Source organism: Falco punctatus, assembly GCF_963210335.1.
Source record: "Falco punctatus genome assembly, chromosome: 16".
Lineage (NCBI taxonomy): Eukaryota > Metazoa > Chordata > Aves > Falconiformes > Falconidae > Falco > Falco punctatus.
The window spans coordinates 3,502,246-3,522,947 of NC_137596.1; the positions used below are offsets into that span (position 1 = coordinate 3,502,246).

At 46.8% G+C, this 20,702-nt stretch overlaps 1 protein-coding gene across 8 annotated transcripts in view; it reads right to left on the reverse strand.

Annotated features, from left to right (window-relative positions):
* ARHGAP32 (Rho GTPase activating protein 32) overlaps nt 1-20,702 on the reverse strand; it is a 259,498-nt gene that overhangs the window by 32,229 nt on the left and 206,567 nt on the right. For 7 of the 8 annotated variants that reach the window (XM_080366610.1, XM_080366612.1, XM_080366613.1 and 4 more), the window contains one exon: nt 5,845-5,994. In XM_080366610.1, coding sequence (XP_080222736.1) covers nt 5,845-5,994 — 150 coding nt within the window. Of the gene's footprint in view, nt 1-5,844; nt 5,995-17,498; nt 18,109-20,702 lie in introns of those variants that run through there. The other variant, XM_080366616.1, reaches the window with a different exon arrangement.

The following is a 20,702-nucleotide window of genomic DNA, read 5'->3' on the forward strand; positions in this document are numbered from 1 at the left end:
ACATGTAGATTACCAAACTTATGCTTGAGCTAAGGAAAACCAGATTTTTACAGATCCCTGCCAAGACACTGCCCGAGATCTCACTCCTTGTGTTTCTCTGTGCTGGTTAACAGTGTTCTCCCTATACTCAAATCTGCAATAAATTAGCATCAAAGGCAACTACATCACCCAACTGCAGCCAGCGGATTGCTCGAAGGGAAGGATAGCACCAGAGGAACCCAAACAAGCCGTGATGTCACTAGAAATCCCAAGGTGCTGTTAAGGAGCTTATCTGAAGGGCATAATAACCAGCACAAGAGAATAAAACCATCCCTTGCAAACAGTTGTTGCTAGTGCCCAGTATGTAACAGGATCAGGTTCCCATATCTGCTATAGCATGACCTCGCATACAGTTCTGGAAAGTATCAGCTTTCATTTTATTTTTTCTTTAATCCTACCCAACTTGTTCAAAATACCTGTGAATAAATGTAGGGAACAGGGAAGAACATGAAGGACAGAGAGCAAGAATCAGGTACGTCAGTAAACTTTGTCTTTTGCAGGCATTTACTTTTTCAGCAACAAACCAATACCTTTCCCTGTTGATTACAGATCATTGGTATTTTGTAATAATTCAAAAATGAGGTATAGGTCCTTCGATATGGGAAACTTGTCAACTAAAAATCAGTGCCGTGTTTAAAACTATCTTTTCCGGTTATGGAAGTTTATGATGTATCAATGCAACAAACGCATAAAGAGGTACAAAACCCCCCATTTCCTTTAAGCCTACAAAATCCCCTGTTAATACAGCTGACACTATCGGGTGGATTACCTCATGAAACGAACACCCAACACCCGCATTTCAGGGGACGCCAGGTTAGCCTGCGCTCCGCTCAGCTGAGGGAGAAATGATCTCTCTCATCAAGTGCCAGGCAACGGGAACATTTTCAGCATGCAAAGAGAACCGCCAGTATTTTATACCCCATCCTCCGCAGCCCAAGCAATTCCAGTACATTATTCCCAGCAGCATTTGAATAAAAAGTACACTGAAATCTAATCCCTCATCTGCTGCAGCTCCCAACTCCTTTCCTCCCAGAAGAGCTACATGGCTTTTCCCCGGCGTGCCGACCACGCGAGAGCGCCGCCTGAGCGGTGGCCAACAGATCCCCACGACCAGCGAGCTCAGGAAGCCAGAGAGAAATGGCACCACCAAACCTGCGACCGCCCAGCTCCCCGTTGGCACTGCGGCTCCATCCAGCCCGCCCCAGCCCCTTGCACAAAGCCGGAACGCCGCGGCCACGTGCCCTGCCAGGGACAGCCAGGAACCTGCCCAGCGCTCCAGCCCCCCGGCCTCTCCATGCAGCCGGGCACAAACTCCCTGCTAACCACCTAACTGGGGGCTCCGACACTTGTCATAAAACCTCAGTTTCAGAATATTTTGAGGCACAAACGAGGACGTGGTACAGATGCTGCAATGCAGCATTTAACCAGCTCCCACAGTAAACAAACACATCCGCTGCGAGCACAATTCTTTCTAATTGGGGTCGAGCTAAATTTAAGTTGTATTTGGTTTCCTTTGAGAGAGAAAAAATTAGGTGGGGGGGAAAGTCTCTCTGCCTACAGAGGGAACAAGGCCTCTTCGCGAGTCAGGGATTATGCTGAATTTGCTGCACCTCACAGCTCTATAAAGCAAACTAGCATGGCAGGTGTCAACAGCACCAACCCAAGTGGGAACGTTTCTCAGAGCGATGAACAAACAGCTACTCCCTGCGAAGCTTGGTCTGCTTCCAAATGATGCTCCATTGGCAGGGGAAGTACTCGAAACCCAGGAGCCAACATATGAATAATGCACTAAAATTAAGTGGAGACGGGCCTCTTAAGGCAGGCTCCATTGGGTGACTAAAGCTGACTGCAGTAATATTGTGCAAACCAACATACTCGAAGGGAGCATCACCACAACTTTTGCCAGATTTGGACCCAACAGAGAAGTCAAAAATCGCTCATATCAAACCCGTTTTTACTTCTGCAGGTACCAGCCCACAATTCAGCACTGACATGTGACAGAGAAGAGGAACCAGAAGGACAGAGCGCTGTTACTTTCAGTGGAAGCAACACATCTATGTACACCTCAGCCCAGTGCTGAGGAGCACCGTGGCTCCCAATTCCCATTTTCCAAAGTCACTTGGAACACAGAGGACTTTGAAAAATAATCCTGTGATCTGCCCATGACTCAAACCCTCATCCAAGGAACTGGACAATGACGCTTCCTTCCCCTCACTGCTGTCTTGTCTACATGTGCCTTTGGGAAAGGACCGTTTCACACCACACGGAGGTGTAGCTCCTAACACAGAAGGGATCCATCATTGTTTAGAGCTCAAAGTGTCAGCATGTGACAAACTGGAATTAAAAAAAAAAACAACAAAAAAAGCCAACCCACAACCAAACCCAAACCCCAGGACACTGCCCGCCTCCAGCTGCCAGCCCAATAACGACTGCACACACACACACACACCCCCCCCATGAATCACCAAGCATACAGAAAGATTTTAAGGTGCAGTACTCATCCCTACTGCTGTTACTGTAAACATTTGTTAAAATCCTTATTACCTCCCTCCCTATAGCTGCTTACAGGGTCACTTCTCAGATCCATACACAACAATTAAAAAAATGAAAAACTGCACCCTCACCAAAAATGAAAAGGCAGCAGCAACACCAGCCTACGTGCTCCACTCATCCCATCTTACCTCGACACCCTCCCCTAAGGACAAACTCCGTATACGGATGTTTTATACCCTGAAGTTTAGCAGATGCAAGTTCGGACCCACCAACCTGAGAGGAACCTTTCGGAAGAAAGAGCACTCTGTCTTAGCACAAGACTAATCTCAAAACTCAGGTAAACTAAGGCGCATGTGTCACGAGCTCAGAATGTGGCCCACGCTGAACGTACAGCGTGTGTCCGCGGCTTTGCAGGATGGTACCGCCTGGGCTCTTGCTCCGTAACAGTGAAACAGGTCACATTTCTGTAGCACTTTCCTCTTACACATTCATGCCGGGCACAACGGATGCAGAACGAGAGTGATCACTTGCTGATCCCACAGAGAGACAACATACTGCAGTAGGCACAACATTTCTTCTCTGTAAATTCCCCTCTGGATATAGACACACGATAGCAAACACACTCTTCTCCTAGCTAAGCAATCTGAGCCAGCTGCCTCAACACAGTGTTTACTAAAAAAATACTCACCTATTTCAGTTTTTGTCCTTACCCTTTTTTATTATCTTGGTCTACCCCTCTCTCACCCTTTCCTTTCTAAAAGACAAGCAAAGCTTCCGATGGTCGTGACTGCAAAATTGGGAGAGCTCATGTTGTTACACAGTGAATGCTTGAGAATTTAGGCTCTGTCAGCTTCCCAAAGCTGTTCATTAATAAAGTTCTTAATGTAACTCCAGTTTGGTTCAATATTGCATTTCTGAGGCGCGCATCAATGCCTTGCCGTTCAAAGGCAGTGGATGGCATAATTTTCTCCTTCAGTCCCGCTAAATCTTTTTGGGTACTGGACAGCAACCCATCAAAACAAGCATTAACCTAAACAAATCTACGAATGTATTGGGTTCTTTTTTGTTTTTCTGAACTGAGATGTTCTGTGGTGTAATCCCAAAGCATTACCAGTAGGTACCACGCACAGACTTCAGCTACAGTACTCTGTGCTCCTATAAAAATACTTGTTTATGTTCTGGTTATGAGGTGAAGAGGCAGGACAGCATCTTTGCTCTGTCTGATTCAACTTTGCATCTCCTGTGATATCTTAGTCCCCTTTCAGTAGACCAGCACTGCAGTTGGCTCCAAGGCTGTGCAACATCAATGCTACAGCTTGGGAGAATCTTAAAATGCTGTGCATGCACAGAGCTTGATTCACAGGAATCCAGAAATGTCTCCAGAAAACCAATCCCAGGGATTATGTCACTTGGAATACAGGTCAGAGAGCTGAATCACACAGAAAAAAAACAATCCTGCTGTGTGAAATGGAGACATGCCCCTGTTAGCAACATTCAAATTCGATCTGCTTCACTCCAGGGAGTTAGGGAAGAGTTACCAAATCAAGGGTGAAAGCAACTGGCAACTTCTCAGATGAAGAGACCTCGTTAGCACAGCTCAGTCCCAGTCACTCTGCTGCACGTCATGGTAGAGGAGTGACCAGAACAAGAAGTGAGCTCCTAGAGACTGTCAAACAGGAGCCTCCAGAGGAGTTCAAACACTTTAGTTCTGCTTGGGATGTGTTTTTAATGTTAAATAAAGTAAAATGCATACCCCTCAAAGCCAGGGGAAGAAGTCAGTGCAGAGGGCAGGGAAAAGCTTTAATTATTGCTGACTTGTGCCTAACAAAAATGGACAGGAGGAGGGCTGGGGATAAAAGAGAACTCTCTCTTTCCCATTAATGAGCTCACTCTGCTGGCATGCCTCCTGCCCTCCAAGATTGCTCCCAGAGCATGAATATAAAATCAGCTCTCGAGCTACCCAGTGGTGTAAATTACCTACTCCTGATGTAGCTCTTACATGGGTTACTGTCTGTTTCTGTCTCCAAACCATCCAGTTTCTGGCTCTCTGATGCTTTTCAAGCCCCAGCAATAAAGATCTCTACTGGTTCCCATTAACAAGCCAATGAGCTTTGCCACAGTCCTGACTCCATAAGAACAAGCTCATATTATGCACCAGCTGGTAGTAAAACACTTCGTGTCAGGCAAGGGAGTGCACGTTGCTGTTACCAACTGAATCGGTTGGAAAAAGTGCAGGAAACAGCTCCCCACCCTTTACCATCCCTTTTCCAGACGGTGCTCATATGAACAAGGAGTGTGAAATACCACTGAAATCAAATTTAACAGAGAAACTCCTTTCCTACCCCACACGTCACATCACTTTTCCTTCAGCCTGCACGCAAAAGCTGGGAGACACCAGATTAACAACATAAGCATAAGAGGTCTGCTGAACAATCTACTGCGGTAGGCAAGAAGCAAAAATACGAAACAGATCAATGGGCTGACATAGCCAGACAGTGATGCTACACCCATGGCTGATTTCCTGATGGCTCTAACTCCTGGGCACACTGGCTGCAGCCCATGGCTGCTCCATGCTGCTTTTCTAAATGACCCTCAGTGTGGCCTATTTGTGGGAATGACCTTGGCTAGTGAACCGTGAAAGAATTCCCAGTCCTCTGTTTGCTACTTGTTAATGACTTCACAGCCTCGACTGGAGATGCCACAGCAAGGGGGTTGGAAAGAGCACGTGAACTTAAAATTTGTCCAAGGAAGAGTAGGAACAACTGTAATTTTTTCTTGGAATGGACAGCTCTTCTCCTACCTCCCTAAAGTGCCAATGGGAAGGCAAAAGGGACCAAGAAGAGCTACAGAAAACTCACCATAACAAGCTGAGAGAAAAGCTGTGGAAAAACATAACATCCAGTTACTTCCTGCTAACTTTGTGACATCAAAGGCAGGTGAAGGATTTATACTGCAAACTGTGCTAGAATCATACAAAGGTAGTGAGTTATAGAAATGTATGGATCTAACATACCAGTTAATTAATTCATTGACACTGACACATACATTTTATCCCCTGCAAGAAAATATTTAGTATTTATTCGAAGACTTCAGGAGGTTGAGAATTCATCTTCCATAGTTCCACCCATCTTCAGCACTCCCACGCTGAACCACGATGCTTGCTTCTTATTAGGATTAGCTTCAATTTATATTTCAGCCATCGATCTTTGTTCCACATTTCTCCACTAGCACCAACTAGCCCTTTGCTAGCTATGATCACCCTGAAATAAGATTCCTGATGGAGGAAGAACTCAGGAATGGATTGTTTCTTACCATCATGGCCAGAGTTGAGAAGATGCTCTCCCAGGTCACAGCCAAACACCCTTTCCTTCAGGATCCCCCGCTGTTTCAGTTTCTGTTTTGTTGGGCGCGACTTCATGAATGTACGAAGGAAGGTGATGAGCTTGCCGTGTTTTTTCGACACTGCACAAGAAAATTAAAAAAAAAAAAAAAAAAAAAAAAAGAGTTCACTTTAGATTTGGCCCAGTCAGGCAAGGCCAAGCATAACACATGCTACAGAGCACACAAGAACTGGATTAACATTCGTATCAATTATTAACAGAAACAGATTTTCCAAGGTCCGATACTAAACAGAGACTTGGCTTTTGTTCTAATTCTCGGCTAGTGCAGAAATAACAGGAGACAGCTGTAATGGAAGAATTTAACACAAAGACACGTTTATCTGCAAAGCAGCTTCAGGTGGGAGTGTACCGAAGTACCGTCAGGGCATATTGGACGGTGGGCAGCACCTGGGAGCTGCAGTTTTCATCTCTAGAAAAACAAACAAGGCTAAACTAACAATGGCAGTAATCTCACCTACACTGACAAACACAGTTTATAATCTACAAGCAGAGATAAGTGCTTTGTTACTGGCTCTCATTCTAGTAGTCTTAAGCGTCTCCAGAACAAACAAATGACTAATATTATGCAAACCTAGAGGACGTTTAGGTCTAAGTGCTACAGACTGCCCTTCCAGCACACCTGCAATTTTAATGAAAACCTCGTTGCAGCTGTGTAGGTACAGTCCTTCCCAGGGCATTATGAGCTCCCCGAGTCTTCTCAAGCCATTGCAAGACAAAAAGATTAGCGTCTTTGTTTTACTTAATAGAAAACTAAGGCAGCTGACATGAAAAAATGCAGTTTATCCTTTCCAGAATGAATACAAGAAGTCTACAAAGGAACGAGAAGATAGCTCACGAGCCATCCCTCCCTCCAAACCTCCCGCTCCATTTCTCTATGCAATATCGTTACGCTGCTGAAATCAGTCACTCTGTTAAAACCACCCAGTCCCGCATAATCCACAGTCAAGGAAACGGAGAGTCACACAGGGCAGAAGTGGGTGACACAAATAAACTCATGCAAATTGGAAGGAGGTTTGAATGGGAAGCAGAACAATGCCCTTGAATGTCAACTTTTCTTCCTGAGGCCCACTCTGAAAATGAGAGGGCTCTGGCCTTCCCAACAAAAGTGCCATTGTATACATGATTTAAAAGCAGTTTAAATTCAACAGAAGAGCTCTTTTGAAAAGAACAAATCACTAGGTATAAAAGGCTGTGCTTTGTGAGGAAGCCTTTACAGCTCCAGGAAGTTGTAAAGGCTCCTGCAGCACCACACGGCACTACCAGCAATTGCTCTCCCGGGCTCCTGCCTCGGATCCCAGAGAGGAAAGACAACCATGTATTGCACCTGCATTAAAACCCAAAGTACTGTGATCAAATTTCAGCGGAATAATGCCATTTCAAACAAATATCAAAAGCAATGAAGACCCCTGGTGACAACGGTGTATCTCCTCAGTGTCACTACTGCTCACCAACAAGCACAACTTGAAATTCTGTGAGCAGCTTTGGAAGCTGGGACTCAGCAAAATACAGATTTATGCAGTAATGCTTCATACAGGCAGACAGGGTATTCTTCAGCCAGACAACATGAAAAACCTTGTCCCCAGAACAAGGTTATACCACTCGATGCTTCATGATGTTTTAAGCCCTTTAAACAGCCAAGCATTTTCCCCTCTATTTTACCAGGTATCGATGAAGTCCCCCTATTTACATTAAACCTGATTCCAATGACTTTAGCGTATTTCTATCTGAGTGGCACAGAGTTCTGCTTTTGGATAAAGTCCCTTTTAGCAGCGTGACAGTGCACTGATCTGCAGCAGCCAAAATAATTCCGAATACCTGAAATCCTAAAATCTCCAAAACGCCCCATGTCTATATTCTCAACAAACAAACTCAATTTAACAAACCACAGAAGCACTGAGCATGACAAACTGTGGCTATGGGGGTTTTAATTAAAGGAATGTTTACAGTTTGACAGGGTTTTTTTTTAATTACATGCAATAAATGAACAGATTGTGCTGACACGCCAAACAAAGTTAGGATAGATTTCAGTTGCATCCATCATCACGGTAAAGTAACAGCTCATTTATCATGTCCTATCAGCCCCGCTCAAAAATACATGGAGACAGCCCCATCCTGACTGTGTGGAATTTCGAAGGGTTAGCACCCTCAGGCTCCTGTGATAAACCTATTGGAGGTGATAGACCGGAGACAGGTGCTTTTACAACAGTCAAGTAAACAGACAAATAAAGCAATAACTAATATGCAGGTATTCATTTGAATAATTTCACAGACTCTGTATACAGTTCTTCATGCAGTATCTTGCTTGACTTAATGAAAAATTAGTCCATCAGCTAACAAATGTAAAATGGAGAAAAACGCATCCAATTCCAGTACTGCAGAAATCCTACTAATGCTGGCGACCAGGTCAGGAAGTGACTTTGGAATGTCACCTCAGGCATGAAAACCAGAAATAGGTGCAGTGGATACATTTCTGTGGTCCAAAGATGACTTTGCTTGGCACTGATACTTGTTTACATCACTAACCAGAAAGGAGACCCAAGTTTTTAAAACACGATAAATCTGCTCTGCCTTCAAGCCACTCAGTACAGGTTAAAATAATTGTCTTGTTTTCCGCATCATTAAGTACAGTTCTACAAACACACTCTCACAGTGTACCCGTGCAGCAGTCCAACACACTGCCAGGGCAATGCCTGAGCAGGTTCAGTAACCAGAGAATCAGTTCCCAACAGCCTGTTGAAACATTTGCTCGTTTCCTTGATTAAAGTTTTCTCGCACCGCTCTTCTCTGAATCACTGCCCACTCTCGGTGAGAGTTTCTTGGGCTAAACGGGCTTCAGAGTTTTACACCCGTGCAAGAATGATTCACCGATAGGAGTTAGGCTGCTCCTGGGTGGGGAAGAAAAAGAGAACATCAAGAAAATCCAAGCAGTCATCTCTGTGCTGACAGGTAACAACAAACAACAAAAAAGCAAGTAGGTGTCTGATAAGGCTAAGCTACCCTTGTAAGCCCTAAGAGCTCAGGAGGCTGTCAGGGATGCTGTCTTTCTGCCAACAGCAATAAAAGCTGAAAGGCTTTCCATCCTGCTTCCCAGTCCTCTGGCATCACTTGACCCTCAAACCAGCAACGCATCCCGAGAGATATTTAATTTCTGGTGCGTTTCGCTCCAGGTGAAACTAGCACAGCAGTCCCAGTTTCTGCATAAGCACCAATGCCAAGGTTGCTACCAAGAATCCTGCAGAACAGATGTTTTCTGCTCCAAAACGCTGGTCCCCAACCATTGCTGTCCCACTGGTGACAGCACCAGCGATAGCAAGGGGTGCTCTCCTGCTGCAGTGCACGGAGTTGCCCTACACTCCTACACCCATTTGCTGATCTTGAAAAACCCAGAATCAGTGAATGCAAGGAAGTTATGGAATCAAGACACAGGGTTCTGGCCAGAAACCAATCTAAAATTGTTACAGGCTAAGGAGACGTGGGTAAAATCATCAGCCCTTTTCTAGCTCTACTGTCCCACCAATAAAGTGGAGACGTGATAAATCTGAACCATTCAGTTTGTGTCTCCATGTGAGGCGTTCAGGTGGACAAGCGTCATGGAAGTAAATTCAGACGATAAAGCAGTATTGCAACCGGACAATTCTAAATGGCTGCTACAGCCAGAGATGCTGCTGAGTTACCAACTGAAAGGCAGACAAAAGTAAACAACAATCCTAACATTTATCTGTATTGCTTTCCACCTCAGATTTAACTGCTATAGAACAAATTGTTTACCACGAAACGGAGGCTTTCCTAGAAGGAGCAGGGGCTGATTTTCCTCAGAAAGGCAGGTTTGGCTCAGTACCCTGGCCTGAACAAGCAAAGACAAATTCCCCATCCAGCACAGCGAGACTGGCTGCAAAAAACCCCATCAAAACCCAAACAAAAACCCCCACCTGAGGCTGGACTAGTCCTGAAGTTTTGCTGGCATGAATACGTCAATTAGGAGTGAGAAAAAATACCACACCCTTAGCTGACATAGCTGTGCTGGCCAAAGCCTTCATAGGGTGCGAAGGGAGGGGAGAAAAAGGAAGACTTGTGCCAGGTAGTTTATTGTGGGTTTGGGAAACTGCCATGGCCGGTACCTCCCCGAGGAACATTTATCAATCAAACCATGCCGCTGTTGCTATACCACCAAGCTTTTGTAGTACAAATGAGGCCCAAAATTCCCCTGACATTGATAAAAACCATTAAATTAAAATGAGTTCATTAAAAGCAGGGCTTGTTCACCCTGATGCCACGGACTGAAAAGGCACTTCAGGATATATTTTATGCAGCTTGTTTACTGGAGAAATGTGTCAGCCATCAGCTGATTCAAAGCAGCTTCATGGCTCTTGTTCAGCACAACATGCCCTTCCTGGGTTACTTCAGGAACCTGCTGAAAGCTCGTGGGGAGCTCTTGGGATATGCCAAGGACTCCTGCGTCTCCCTCCGACCTGCTGCCTTCAGGGCCATCATGGCACTTCTGTCATGTCCCTACACCTTTCTGTGAGGTTACACCACAAGCTAAATCACCGCAGCGACCCAGATTAAAAATAATCTGCTGAACCTGATGCTCTTACGGCAGAAGAACATGAGCAGTTGTGGCAGCCCAAGCGAGGGGGCGGCGGGAGCAAAGCACAGGAAACCCGACCTCCTGCGGCTGAGCTCCTGCCAAAGCCAACACCCTCCGAACTGCACCCTCAGCCCGCTGGCACACCAGCTCAGAACTCGCCGAGGCACCGGCAAGCCACGGAGTCCCAACCCCTGAGCCCTCCTGTGCCTGCAGAGATTTGGCAGGCAGGCAATTACGCTGGGTTTACACCCATACGATTACAGCACGGTCCAACGATGCGCATCTCGGCCCAGCCTGCAGAAGTATCATGTCTGGGCCATAAAGCCCTTCCTGAGACCACTTCTAAAATTTAGTATTTCATTACAATTGCCCATGTGTTGGCAACAGAAGGCAAGGTAGGATGGAAAAGAGCACTGGCTCCTGATTCCGTGGCTTTGAATGATGGCAACCAAACAGGAGAAGCCTTTTAGGAAATGCAGCCTTACTGTGTCCCCAAAATTATTTTCTGCATACATTTTCCTTCCCTTTTCAGTAAGAAAACCCCCATGATGCAAAGGCTCCGAGAACAAAAGACAACACAGTCAACCTTGCACCTCCCATCTTACACACCCTGCCTCTTTTCAAAGACCAGGGAAAGCAAACCAGAGAGAAGCGGGCATTAACAGATTTCAAGTCTTGCACATCTTTGTGGACAAAAGGCAAGTGCTCGCTCAGCAGACACCCAGGCGTACGGTGACCCAGCAACACATTTTGAAGGGGATAAAGGCAGCTTCCCACAGGACATCCTCAGAAACCCACTGCCTCTCCCCCTGTGACCTTATCAGACTTTGCCAAGGGAAAACAACCCCATGCTAAACAAATACAGAACACCTGCTTTATCTCCTGTTGCTATCACTAATATTTTGGGTTTGAACTAGCGCCTAGAGAAAATCCTCTTCATGGGACTGGTGACAGCAGCAGGTTTTCTAATACAGGATTAGAAAACTTTGACTTGAAGAGAAAATCTTGGAGGGTGTATGCTGACCCACATGCAGCTCATGGCCAGCGTGTTTGTTTCTCTTGTTGTTAACACAGACTTTACACGCTACAGAACCCAGCTGTCCCCTGCTGCGAGGAGAGCATGGTGCTAAAGGTCAAATGCAAGAACACGTGTGGCTGCATAATTTTAAATATATAAACAAACTGCAATATCCAGTCACAAAATCAAAGATGGAAGAAGGTGTGGGAATGTCATAAAAAAAGCACAGCTAGGTATTAGAAAACAAAAGCAAAATCCATCCTCTCTGAAGAGAGATTTACAGCAAGTCAAGCTACATTTTTTCCAGGCTATTAGTCCCACAAGACCCATTCTCCTCTAAAATTAAACTCTACCGCGGGGAGAGAGAGCAACAACACGCTCTTTTGAAGAACGAGCAGTACCAGGAATCGGGAGATGAGAAGCCGCGTTTGGTTTTGTCACATATTCCCTGTGCTCCTGACTCTGCAGACATTTAGGAATCCATTTAACTGTGAGTGGACTGAGTTCAACTGGTTTCCCACAGAGCATCCATCATCTCGGCCCCTCCTTAAAACCTCAGTAAATATTTTTAATATCCATCCCTTCACGCTTAGAAAGACATGCTCTGTGGACCCACATCTTGCTGAAGAGAAATTACACAAAGCCAAGAACTGAGTCACATCTCCCAGTTCTCTGTCATGTTCCTTAGCAACAAGACATTTTACTCCTTTCCTCCTGCCACAGCAGATTCTATTTTGGAAGCTAATTTATACAGCCCTAAAAACCCGACCAGAATCTGGAACCACACACCACCAAGCACCGTCCTTTAGTCCTTGAATAGGATGCTGGTTTTGACGAAGAACCAACAAACACCACATCAATAATTGCACTAATATCTATACTGGGCTCCCTCGCTGGTTATAAAGATTTTTCAGAAGGAGATCTTAAAATTCCATAATGTGAGAATTAAAAAGATATCCTTCTATCTCCAATAACCTTCATAAATGTGTACTTACTGATTTGCACTGTAAAAAAAAAACCCAAAATAAAAATGCTGTGTGCTTTTTGATGCTGCAGCATTTATCCTGTGCCAGGCTGACATCAGTTAAGGCTGGCCTCTGTGTTAAAAGAAGTCATGAAATACGTTAAAGGGGATTAATTTCAGTGTCATCAGATAAAAACCATTAAAATTAACTATGATGACAAGAACCAGCCAAGAATAAGCACATATTTTCAACAATCACAAGAGCACCATACCCACGGAGAGCAAAGTAGGTCATTAAAAGTGATAAGCAATGTCAGTGTCTTTCCACACAAAGTCTAGCAATAAGGAAGCCGCATTTGTTCGTATCTGCCCAGGCTTACCGGAGCCTTCCTTTGGGCAGCGTCTGTAGGCAATAATCTCAGCAAAACGGCAACTCCTCCTTATCCTTGCCAACACCAGCCTTTGGCTCCAGCTGGAGTACTGGCTTATTTTGGTTAGCGTAGGAACATCTGGCATCAGAGACTGACCAGCTTGGCAGCTCGCTCGGTGCTTTTTCATGCCCAGATTATACAATAACCTCTGTCAGCTTTGGCTGCTTTTGAGTCAAATTAGTCCCCTTCCAGGGACAGAAGATTGCAAATTCAAAAGCTAACAACATATCTGACCAGCAGAATTGACTGCTTTCAACAGTAATTATCTAACTAAAATCACGCATCAGTAATGATATGCACAAGCACTACCTACAGTTTGAACCTGGAAAAGGCTTCTGTTACGTCAATGAGAAAATGCATAGAGGAACCAGGAACCACTTTTTTAAGTTTTTTGGCAAGAACTCTCTCCATGCTCTTCATTGCCAAATTCTGCCAAATTTGTGGAGTATTTATAACTGGATAAGAATGATAACTGCAAGGTTAGCTAGATGCATAGGTATGTCACCTATGTAGAGACAGGAAAGTTTGATACCATGAAATATGCAACACTTTCCAGGTTAACAGATACATCTGACATTTCCATAGACTCTAAGGTCACAAGGGAGCCCTAAGATAATACGACCTGACCTCCTGAACAAACCGACCACAGGACATCTCTGAATTAATTCCATCAAGTACAGCATACCCACCCTGAGGGAAGCAATATATGGTAAGGAGATATAAATCAGTTAGCTGAAGGCTAACTGAGAAAGGAGAGGGGTTTCAAAGGTACAAGGACTGACAAGGTCAACCTATTAATTCCATTAACATGTTTGAATTGTACTTGGAATAAAAAGCAGCACTACAGCCTTAGTGACAATGCAGCAGGGATGGGCTTTGGTTAGGTGAGACAAGGGCCTCAAGGGCTTGGAACTGGAGGTGAAGGAATAATAATAATAATAGACGGGGCTGTAGTTCAAAGGAAATGAGTTATCAGAGGCCAAAACTGGAAAACAAGTGGGAGCTGAAAGCGAAACGATAGAGGTGAGGGCGTGCAGCACACAGGGCAGTAGCGTCAGCAGCTCAGGTGACACAGAGGTCACAAGGCCAGCAGTGGGACTGGGAAACAAGGGGAGCAAACTGGGAAATGCAGAGCTAGGAGAAAAAAATAGCAAAAGAGGCACCTGAAATACGTATTTTCTTATTCATACTAAATTTTGCTAAACCTCTCTATGTTTTAGCAGAGTTTAATGCAGTCCTGCTTATCCAGCTTACCTTGGAGATTAATGATCCTCCTGAAAAACAGTATTCTGAGCAGAATTAAACATCAGAACTACCTGTCAGGGAGACAGTGTTCTTTCACCCATGTTCACTTTGGGATATCATGATCATTTGACCTGGCATGCCCAAGCACACGCTACACCAATACGGATGTGAGATCTTGACATCAAAATGTACTGAAGTCTTTACGTCACACTAAATTTGCTGTAAAGAGAACATGATACTGTAACTTAAAAGCATGTCTAATACTTCCACGATTTGTATAGTTTGAGAAAAAATCCTATTTCAGAACAAGCCCAAAGGTGGTGGGTGCACCGTGTCCCATGGAAGGTGTCACCGGTTAGCAGATTTCTTATCTTGAACCTCAAGTGGGGCAGCAGCATTAAGGACAACCAGGTAAGCATCAGCATGGACAATCAAGTAAGCATCAAGACCAAGCTGCTAAGTGTGTATTACTCTCCCAATACTTGCAGATATGGAACAGAGAGGATAACACTCAAGAGCCAAGATGCCATCAGACGATACCAGCGCAGGTTCAACTGTACCTCAGCCATCTCTACCTGAAGTTTCTCCAAATCAACAGTCCCCACTGATGAAAATGCCACCCATTTTCTGTTGGTAATTACTTGAGCTGCTAGCCTAGCTATCCTTACAGATGGATCTTAATGGCTGACCTCAGCCTCCCTTTAATACAATCTAAACCAAATATTTATTGTCCTGTCTACAGTTGCCATACCTTCAGAGAAGTCAAGAATCGACTGTTCTCCAACTCATACTTTCGTGAAGGCAAACTGCCTTCGCCCTCCCTTATTCAAACACCAGCCATAGGCTGCATGCAGTATCCTTCCCTTGATCAAACGGCTTCGAAACAGTCTAAACGAAGTTGCAGCACGGCTGCTTGAGCCTCACCCACACTATTTCTACCTCTGCTACAAATGGCAGCAGTGCTGCAGGAGATTTTCCAAAAACTTGACAGTAACCCAAGCCAACCCTGAATAACATCAAGTACTTTGGACACACGCACGCAGCCCAGAGCTTTCACTAGTCACTCAAAGACAAATAACGCTTCAGCCCAATCCTGACATTAGCTAAACTAGGATAACCGGAGTGACTGCGGCAGTCAAGTTACTCCAGTTTTGCATGGCAGCACGCTCCAGCTTGGGTGGTGGGAGGAGGCAAGCAACGAAAAAAGATCTGACATGAATCAACAAACAGCAGAAGTTGAATAACGAGGAGTTTGGCAGATGGAGACCAATCCTGGAGGGAGCGGGTGTTTGCTCTTACGCAAGGCCTTAGGAAGACATTGGGAAGGAACCTTTTTATTCCATCAGGAAACAAACATAAGCAATCCACCTGGAATAAGGCGGACACTCGGGCCAAAGCACACTACCTCCCATTTCTTCAGCTACACGGCACAGACGTTACTTTAATCCTCAGCATACAGACTCTTCCAAAGCTCGCAGTACTCCCAGTATGACAAGTAACATTGCTGCTGCTGTCCCAATCCCTTCACAAAAGATGCCTATCTCCATTTTTACTAGCCAGAGGGCAGCTGTTACATCCCAGACCAGTTACTTTCAAATTACAGTGAGCTACTCTTCCAAGATTAGTATCATTCTGCTTCTTTCTCTATTTATAACCCCGACTTTCTAAACTGTTTAGCTACTAACACCTGCATTAAGCCTCAAGATGATTCTGCCTTTAGAAGCAAAATTTCCACTCACCTGGAGTGGAAACAATGTTGAAGACAACGGCCATGAGCCTCGTTCACACTGCAGTCACTTTATACAGCACGGGCAGGACACAATAGCTTTAAAGAGGATGGAAATGACATCTTCCTATATGTCCTCCTTACACAGCTCAAGAAGGGTAAAAAAGCTTTACTGAAAATGAAAATTGGGCCCAATACATTAGGGGATTTGAGGCGAACCAAATCTGCTTTCTAAGACTTAGGAATGCAGATATTGTATTGTTTTGCCTGCTTTATTCTTTCCCTTTATCTTACCAGTTCAGAGCTTTGATTTCAAATGAGACTCTTTTATCATGCCTGTGTGGTGCCCAGAACAAAGGAGGTTGAGGAAGAGTGGAAAGGGAAGGCATCCTGTCTTCTCTGTCATAAATAATAAGATCCCGCAGGGCATTTAGTCCTTAAAATGGACTATAGCTTCTAGGAGGTTTTCTGAACAAATATGAACAGACGAGCCATGGCTTCTTGCAAAGTGTCTACTGTGATCACGGTAACTACTCTCCCTGGGAATTTTATTTTTCAGAGTGTGCATTCACTGCCCCAGGGCTCCAGCACACAAAGGACTAGCATTTTTAAACAGGAAGCCCCCTTCTCCCCATCAACAGCATCAATAATATTAACGCTTAGGAATGCACCCTATGTCTTCCCAGTGCCAGTCTGGGGAGGGAGGGAAAACAAAAAGATAAAGTGATATGCAAAACCCTATTGAAATTCAAATTCTAGACATTCCCATCTGTCAGCTGCCTCTTTGGGAGCTAGGTATAAATCTGAGCAGAAAGCATCGCTCTCACATCTGCAACCCCAAGGACAGTGTATGTGCCGGAGGGGGCCCGCAGGCTGAAATTCCTCCTTCCCTGGGATGTGGGTGGGAATCCTCACACAAATCATCCCAGGCATGAAAGAGACTCCCTTTAACAGCCCCGGCTTGCTACACACCCATGACCCTAGACTAAGTCCAATAAAACAGTTTACAACTACAGACCTCGTGAGTCGAAAGGTGCAATAGAAACCCGAAGTCGGAGATGAGCAAAAGGGAACCAGAAGTAAAACAATTAGCAAGGCTGGGGGGGAAGTACGCGGCATTAATTTAATCAGTCTTTGGTTGGCAAGAGATGCCAACCGCCAAGCCAGGCAACCTGCCCACAGGAGCCGATCCCCGAGGGTCTCCCCTCACCGCAGGAACAAACAGCTCCGCAACCAGCAGCCAGGGTGTCAGATGAGAGGCCGTGGCTGCGAATTGTTCACGATCAGGTATTTTTTTCACCTGGCTCAAAGCACGGCCACGGGCTCCCGACCCACCGCGGCCCCACGCCGGGGCGGTGGTGGTCAGGGGGGTTCTGCCGGGCCCGGCACCTCGCCCAGCCCACCGCTACCAGGAAGGAAAAATCTTCATTTCGAAGGCGTTAATGCTCGAAAACCGCAAATTCAATAGCTGGCAAGTTACTAAGCAACAAGTGGGCGCAGGAACCTAAAAATACTCCTCAAGTCTTACATAAGAAAGACGCTAATGCGGGGGGGGGGGGGGGACACACACACGACATAAGGGGCCTCGCTTACCTTCCGCGCCCGGGCGCAGCCACAGCACCTCCCGCGCCGTCCGCGACTGGCTCCCCCGGCCCCAGCGCCGAGCCCGGGGGTCTCCGGCCCGGCTGGGCCCGCCCCTGCCCGAGGCGGGCTCAGCGGCAGGCGGGGCGGCTCCGCCGGGAGGTGCGGAGGGTGCCGGCCGCCTCTGCGGTGCCGCCAGGCCCCTCCCCGGCCGGCCCGGCCCCGCTCCACCTCCCGCAGGTGCCCGTGCCCCGCCGGCCCGCTGCCACCGCCTCCGTGTGTCCCGGAGCTCCGCCTCGGCCGCCCCCGCACCTCCCCGGCCCCGCCGCAGCCTGCCCGGAGCGGAGAGCGGCCGCCGGGACCCGCCGCACCTGCGGGCCGGGGGCTGGGGGGAGCCGCCGCGCCGGGCTGAGGGGAGGGGGACACGCACCGGTGGGCTGAGGGGGGACACGCACCGGGCGGAGGGGACCCGCCGGGCTGGGCAGAGGCGACGGGGACACACACCGGGCTGAGGGGAGGGGGGACGCCGGCCCCGGGCTCCCCACAGCCTCCCCAGTACGGGCGAGGGGCCGCAGAGGGAGGAGGCCGCACCGCTCAGCCGGGCAGGGTCGGCTGCGGTTTCCCTCAGCACAGCCCCGGCCTCGCCTCAGCCGCCGGTACCGGGCCGGAGCCGGGCCTGCGGTTCCTGGTTTTCCTCAAGGAAAACACGTGGGCGCGCAGAAGGGGCTCAGGACGGGTGCACTCGAGTTTATCCAGGGCTTTCTCATTCCTTGCGCGGCGCTACGCTGCACCGTCACGGCCGAACGCCACAGAGGAACGCCACAGTGGGGGCCACAGCCCCGTTTTCACAGTTTAGGGGCACGTCTGCCGGCCCCCCGCCACTCACCGCTGCACAGCCTTGTGCCCACCGTGCCAGCAGGCCCAAAGGAAGGGACAGACGCTGAGCACGCCTGCACGCCCCGGTGGAAGCACGGCCACACTGGACAGAGCCTGGGCCATGTGCACATGAGCCCATCTGTCCCCTCACTCTGCACCGAGAGTGCCCGTTCTGTCCATCTAATTACAGTGCTAAAGAAATTACACACACACACACCCCCCACGTGGCTGCTAACCAGCACAGTTCGTGGCCACATCGATCAGATCACCAGAAACAAACTCGATTAAAATTTCTCTAGGAGTTCTGCTCTTTAGAAACAAAGCAAAACGACACAGAGCATTTTAACAGCATCCTCGCTTACAGCTCAGCTCCAAAAATCACCTGTATCAGCAGCCCAGCACACCCCGGAGCAGAAAGCAGAACACGCCAGAACTCGAGCCTGCCACCAGCCGTGGCATCGTCCCCGCCGTGCCCACGCCAGCACCCAGCAGCGGGGACACAGGGCTCAGGAAACCTCAGCCAAGCCCTGCAGCCTTCTAGGGCCAGTAAAGCTGGTGCCGTTACCTGCGTTTATCGCAGGCTTGAGGGATAAATACTGGTGATGCTGTGTTTAACCAGCAAGCTCCGTTTGACCCCAAGCTCCTCAGTTCATATGAGGCTGCGCTGCAGTTTATCAATCTCAGTAATTGCTGTCACACACTTTAACATGCAGGCTCACTAGATAAGTTGGAGAACCTCAGGGTCAGAAGGATTAAAGAGGAATCTGCATCTATTTATGCAGACATCTTGCTGATCAGGAGGGTAAAACTCATTTCTTTTGGTGTGCACAATTTCTCCTCAAGGATATGTATTATTTTCAAAATTGTTTGCTGACTCATCTCTCCAAATAATGCTTCTTCTCCGGCTTGGTATTTATTACTGGAATTGTTTTGCTTGGACAATGATCATACCATCACATTACTTTTTTCCTTAGCAGCCAAGCATGACTCCTCAATTTGGTTCTGTATGTCCAATTCTGAATACAAAACCTTCTTCCTGATACCAGCTCCCTGTTCCAGGAGTGTTCTTCCTACCAAACCCACTGGCAAAACTCAGTAAAATCCCAACACAAATGGGAAGCAATGCTATCCAAAATGTACGCACAAAAATGCACATACGACAATTCAAAAGAGCAAAACAGCACACAGGACTGCAGAGCAGTAAGCTACCCAAACCCGTCAGGATGTGTTGGGTCCCTACATCACCTTGGTTAGGTTTTTTGCTTTTTAATGTAGGCCGGGCTGGGGCAGGCAGAATCCTACACAGCTGATTAACGGCGCTGTGACAGACTGTTGTGGTTCGCACACTTTGCCAGCGCAGAGTTTCCAACCAGGGCCAGAGATTGCACAATCCTCTTTTTGCTAATCAGAGCAGGAACACATGAGCTGCATCACCCGTGATACAGAGCTCCCTCAACAGCAGATTCGGGTATTACCTTTGAAAATTATTGCTCTGATATGATCTATAGTGCTCGAGGAGATATTTTACTACGTGGCATACAACGGCGCACCTTTCCCCCACCTGCACTTTGTTTTCTGTAAAGCAAAATACTTAATGCTTGTCACAAAGCACCTTTCTTTTAGGAATGAAACCTGAGCGAGCAGGGATGTGGTTCTGCTGCACCTGGAAACAAGAAGCCCGCATTTGGCACAGCACTGCATCACGGCTGAAGAGCTTGCTCATGTCACCACACGGAGGTAAGGCCTCTGGCTCTGGAGCTTATGGGCTCTGCCCTAGGCAGGGGATCTTTGCCCTCCACTGTACCCTACAGTGCTGGGATGTCCTCTTGCTTTTTCTGAATATTTCATTGAAAATAAAATCATCTTCACATGTGCGTCTCATTTTCTGTTCCTAATTTCTTTTGCCAGACAATTTTAAGGAACAAAAGCAAACAAAAGAGATGCATTTTCTGCTATTTATGTGTTCATCAGCTTGCAGTGGAGCAGAAGAGGTAGATGATGAATGTTTATCTTTTAAGCACAGCTAACAAGCCCAAGCATTTGAAATCATAGACAAAAAGGCTCCATCCACACGCTTCAATCCCTAAAGCATTCTGAACTTTATACTACATTCCAAAAGTTATTTCAGGTAGAAGTATTGGGAAGGCAGAGTAACCTAAAAAATTAGCATACCCTGTAGCTTCTTCCACTTTCTGGTTTTGCCAATTTAACCACTGAAGGAAGCTTCAAGTCATTATTAGAACTTAGCCAGCCAGTATTTTTCAGTGCTGCTTCTTACTCGGCTAGATGTATCCTGCAATCAAACGCTCTCAAAACACAAAAAAAGAACACCCCAAATAA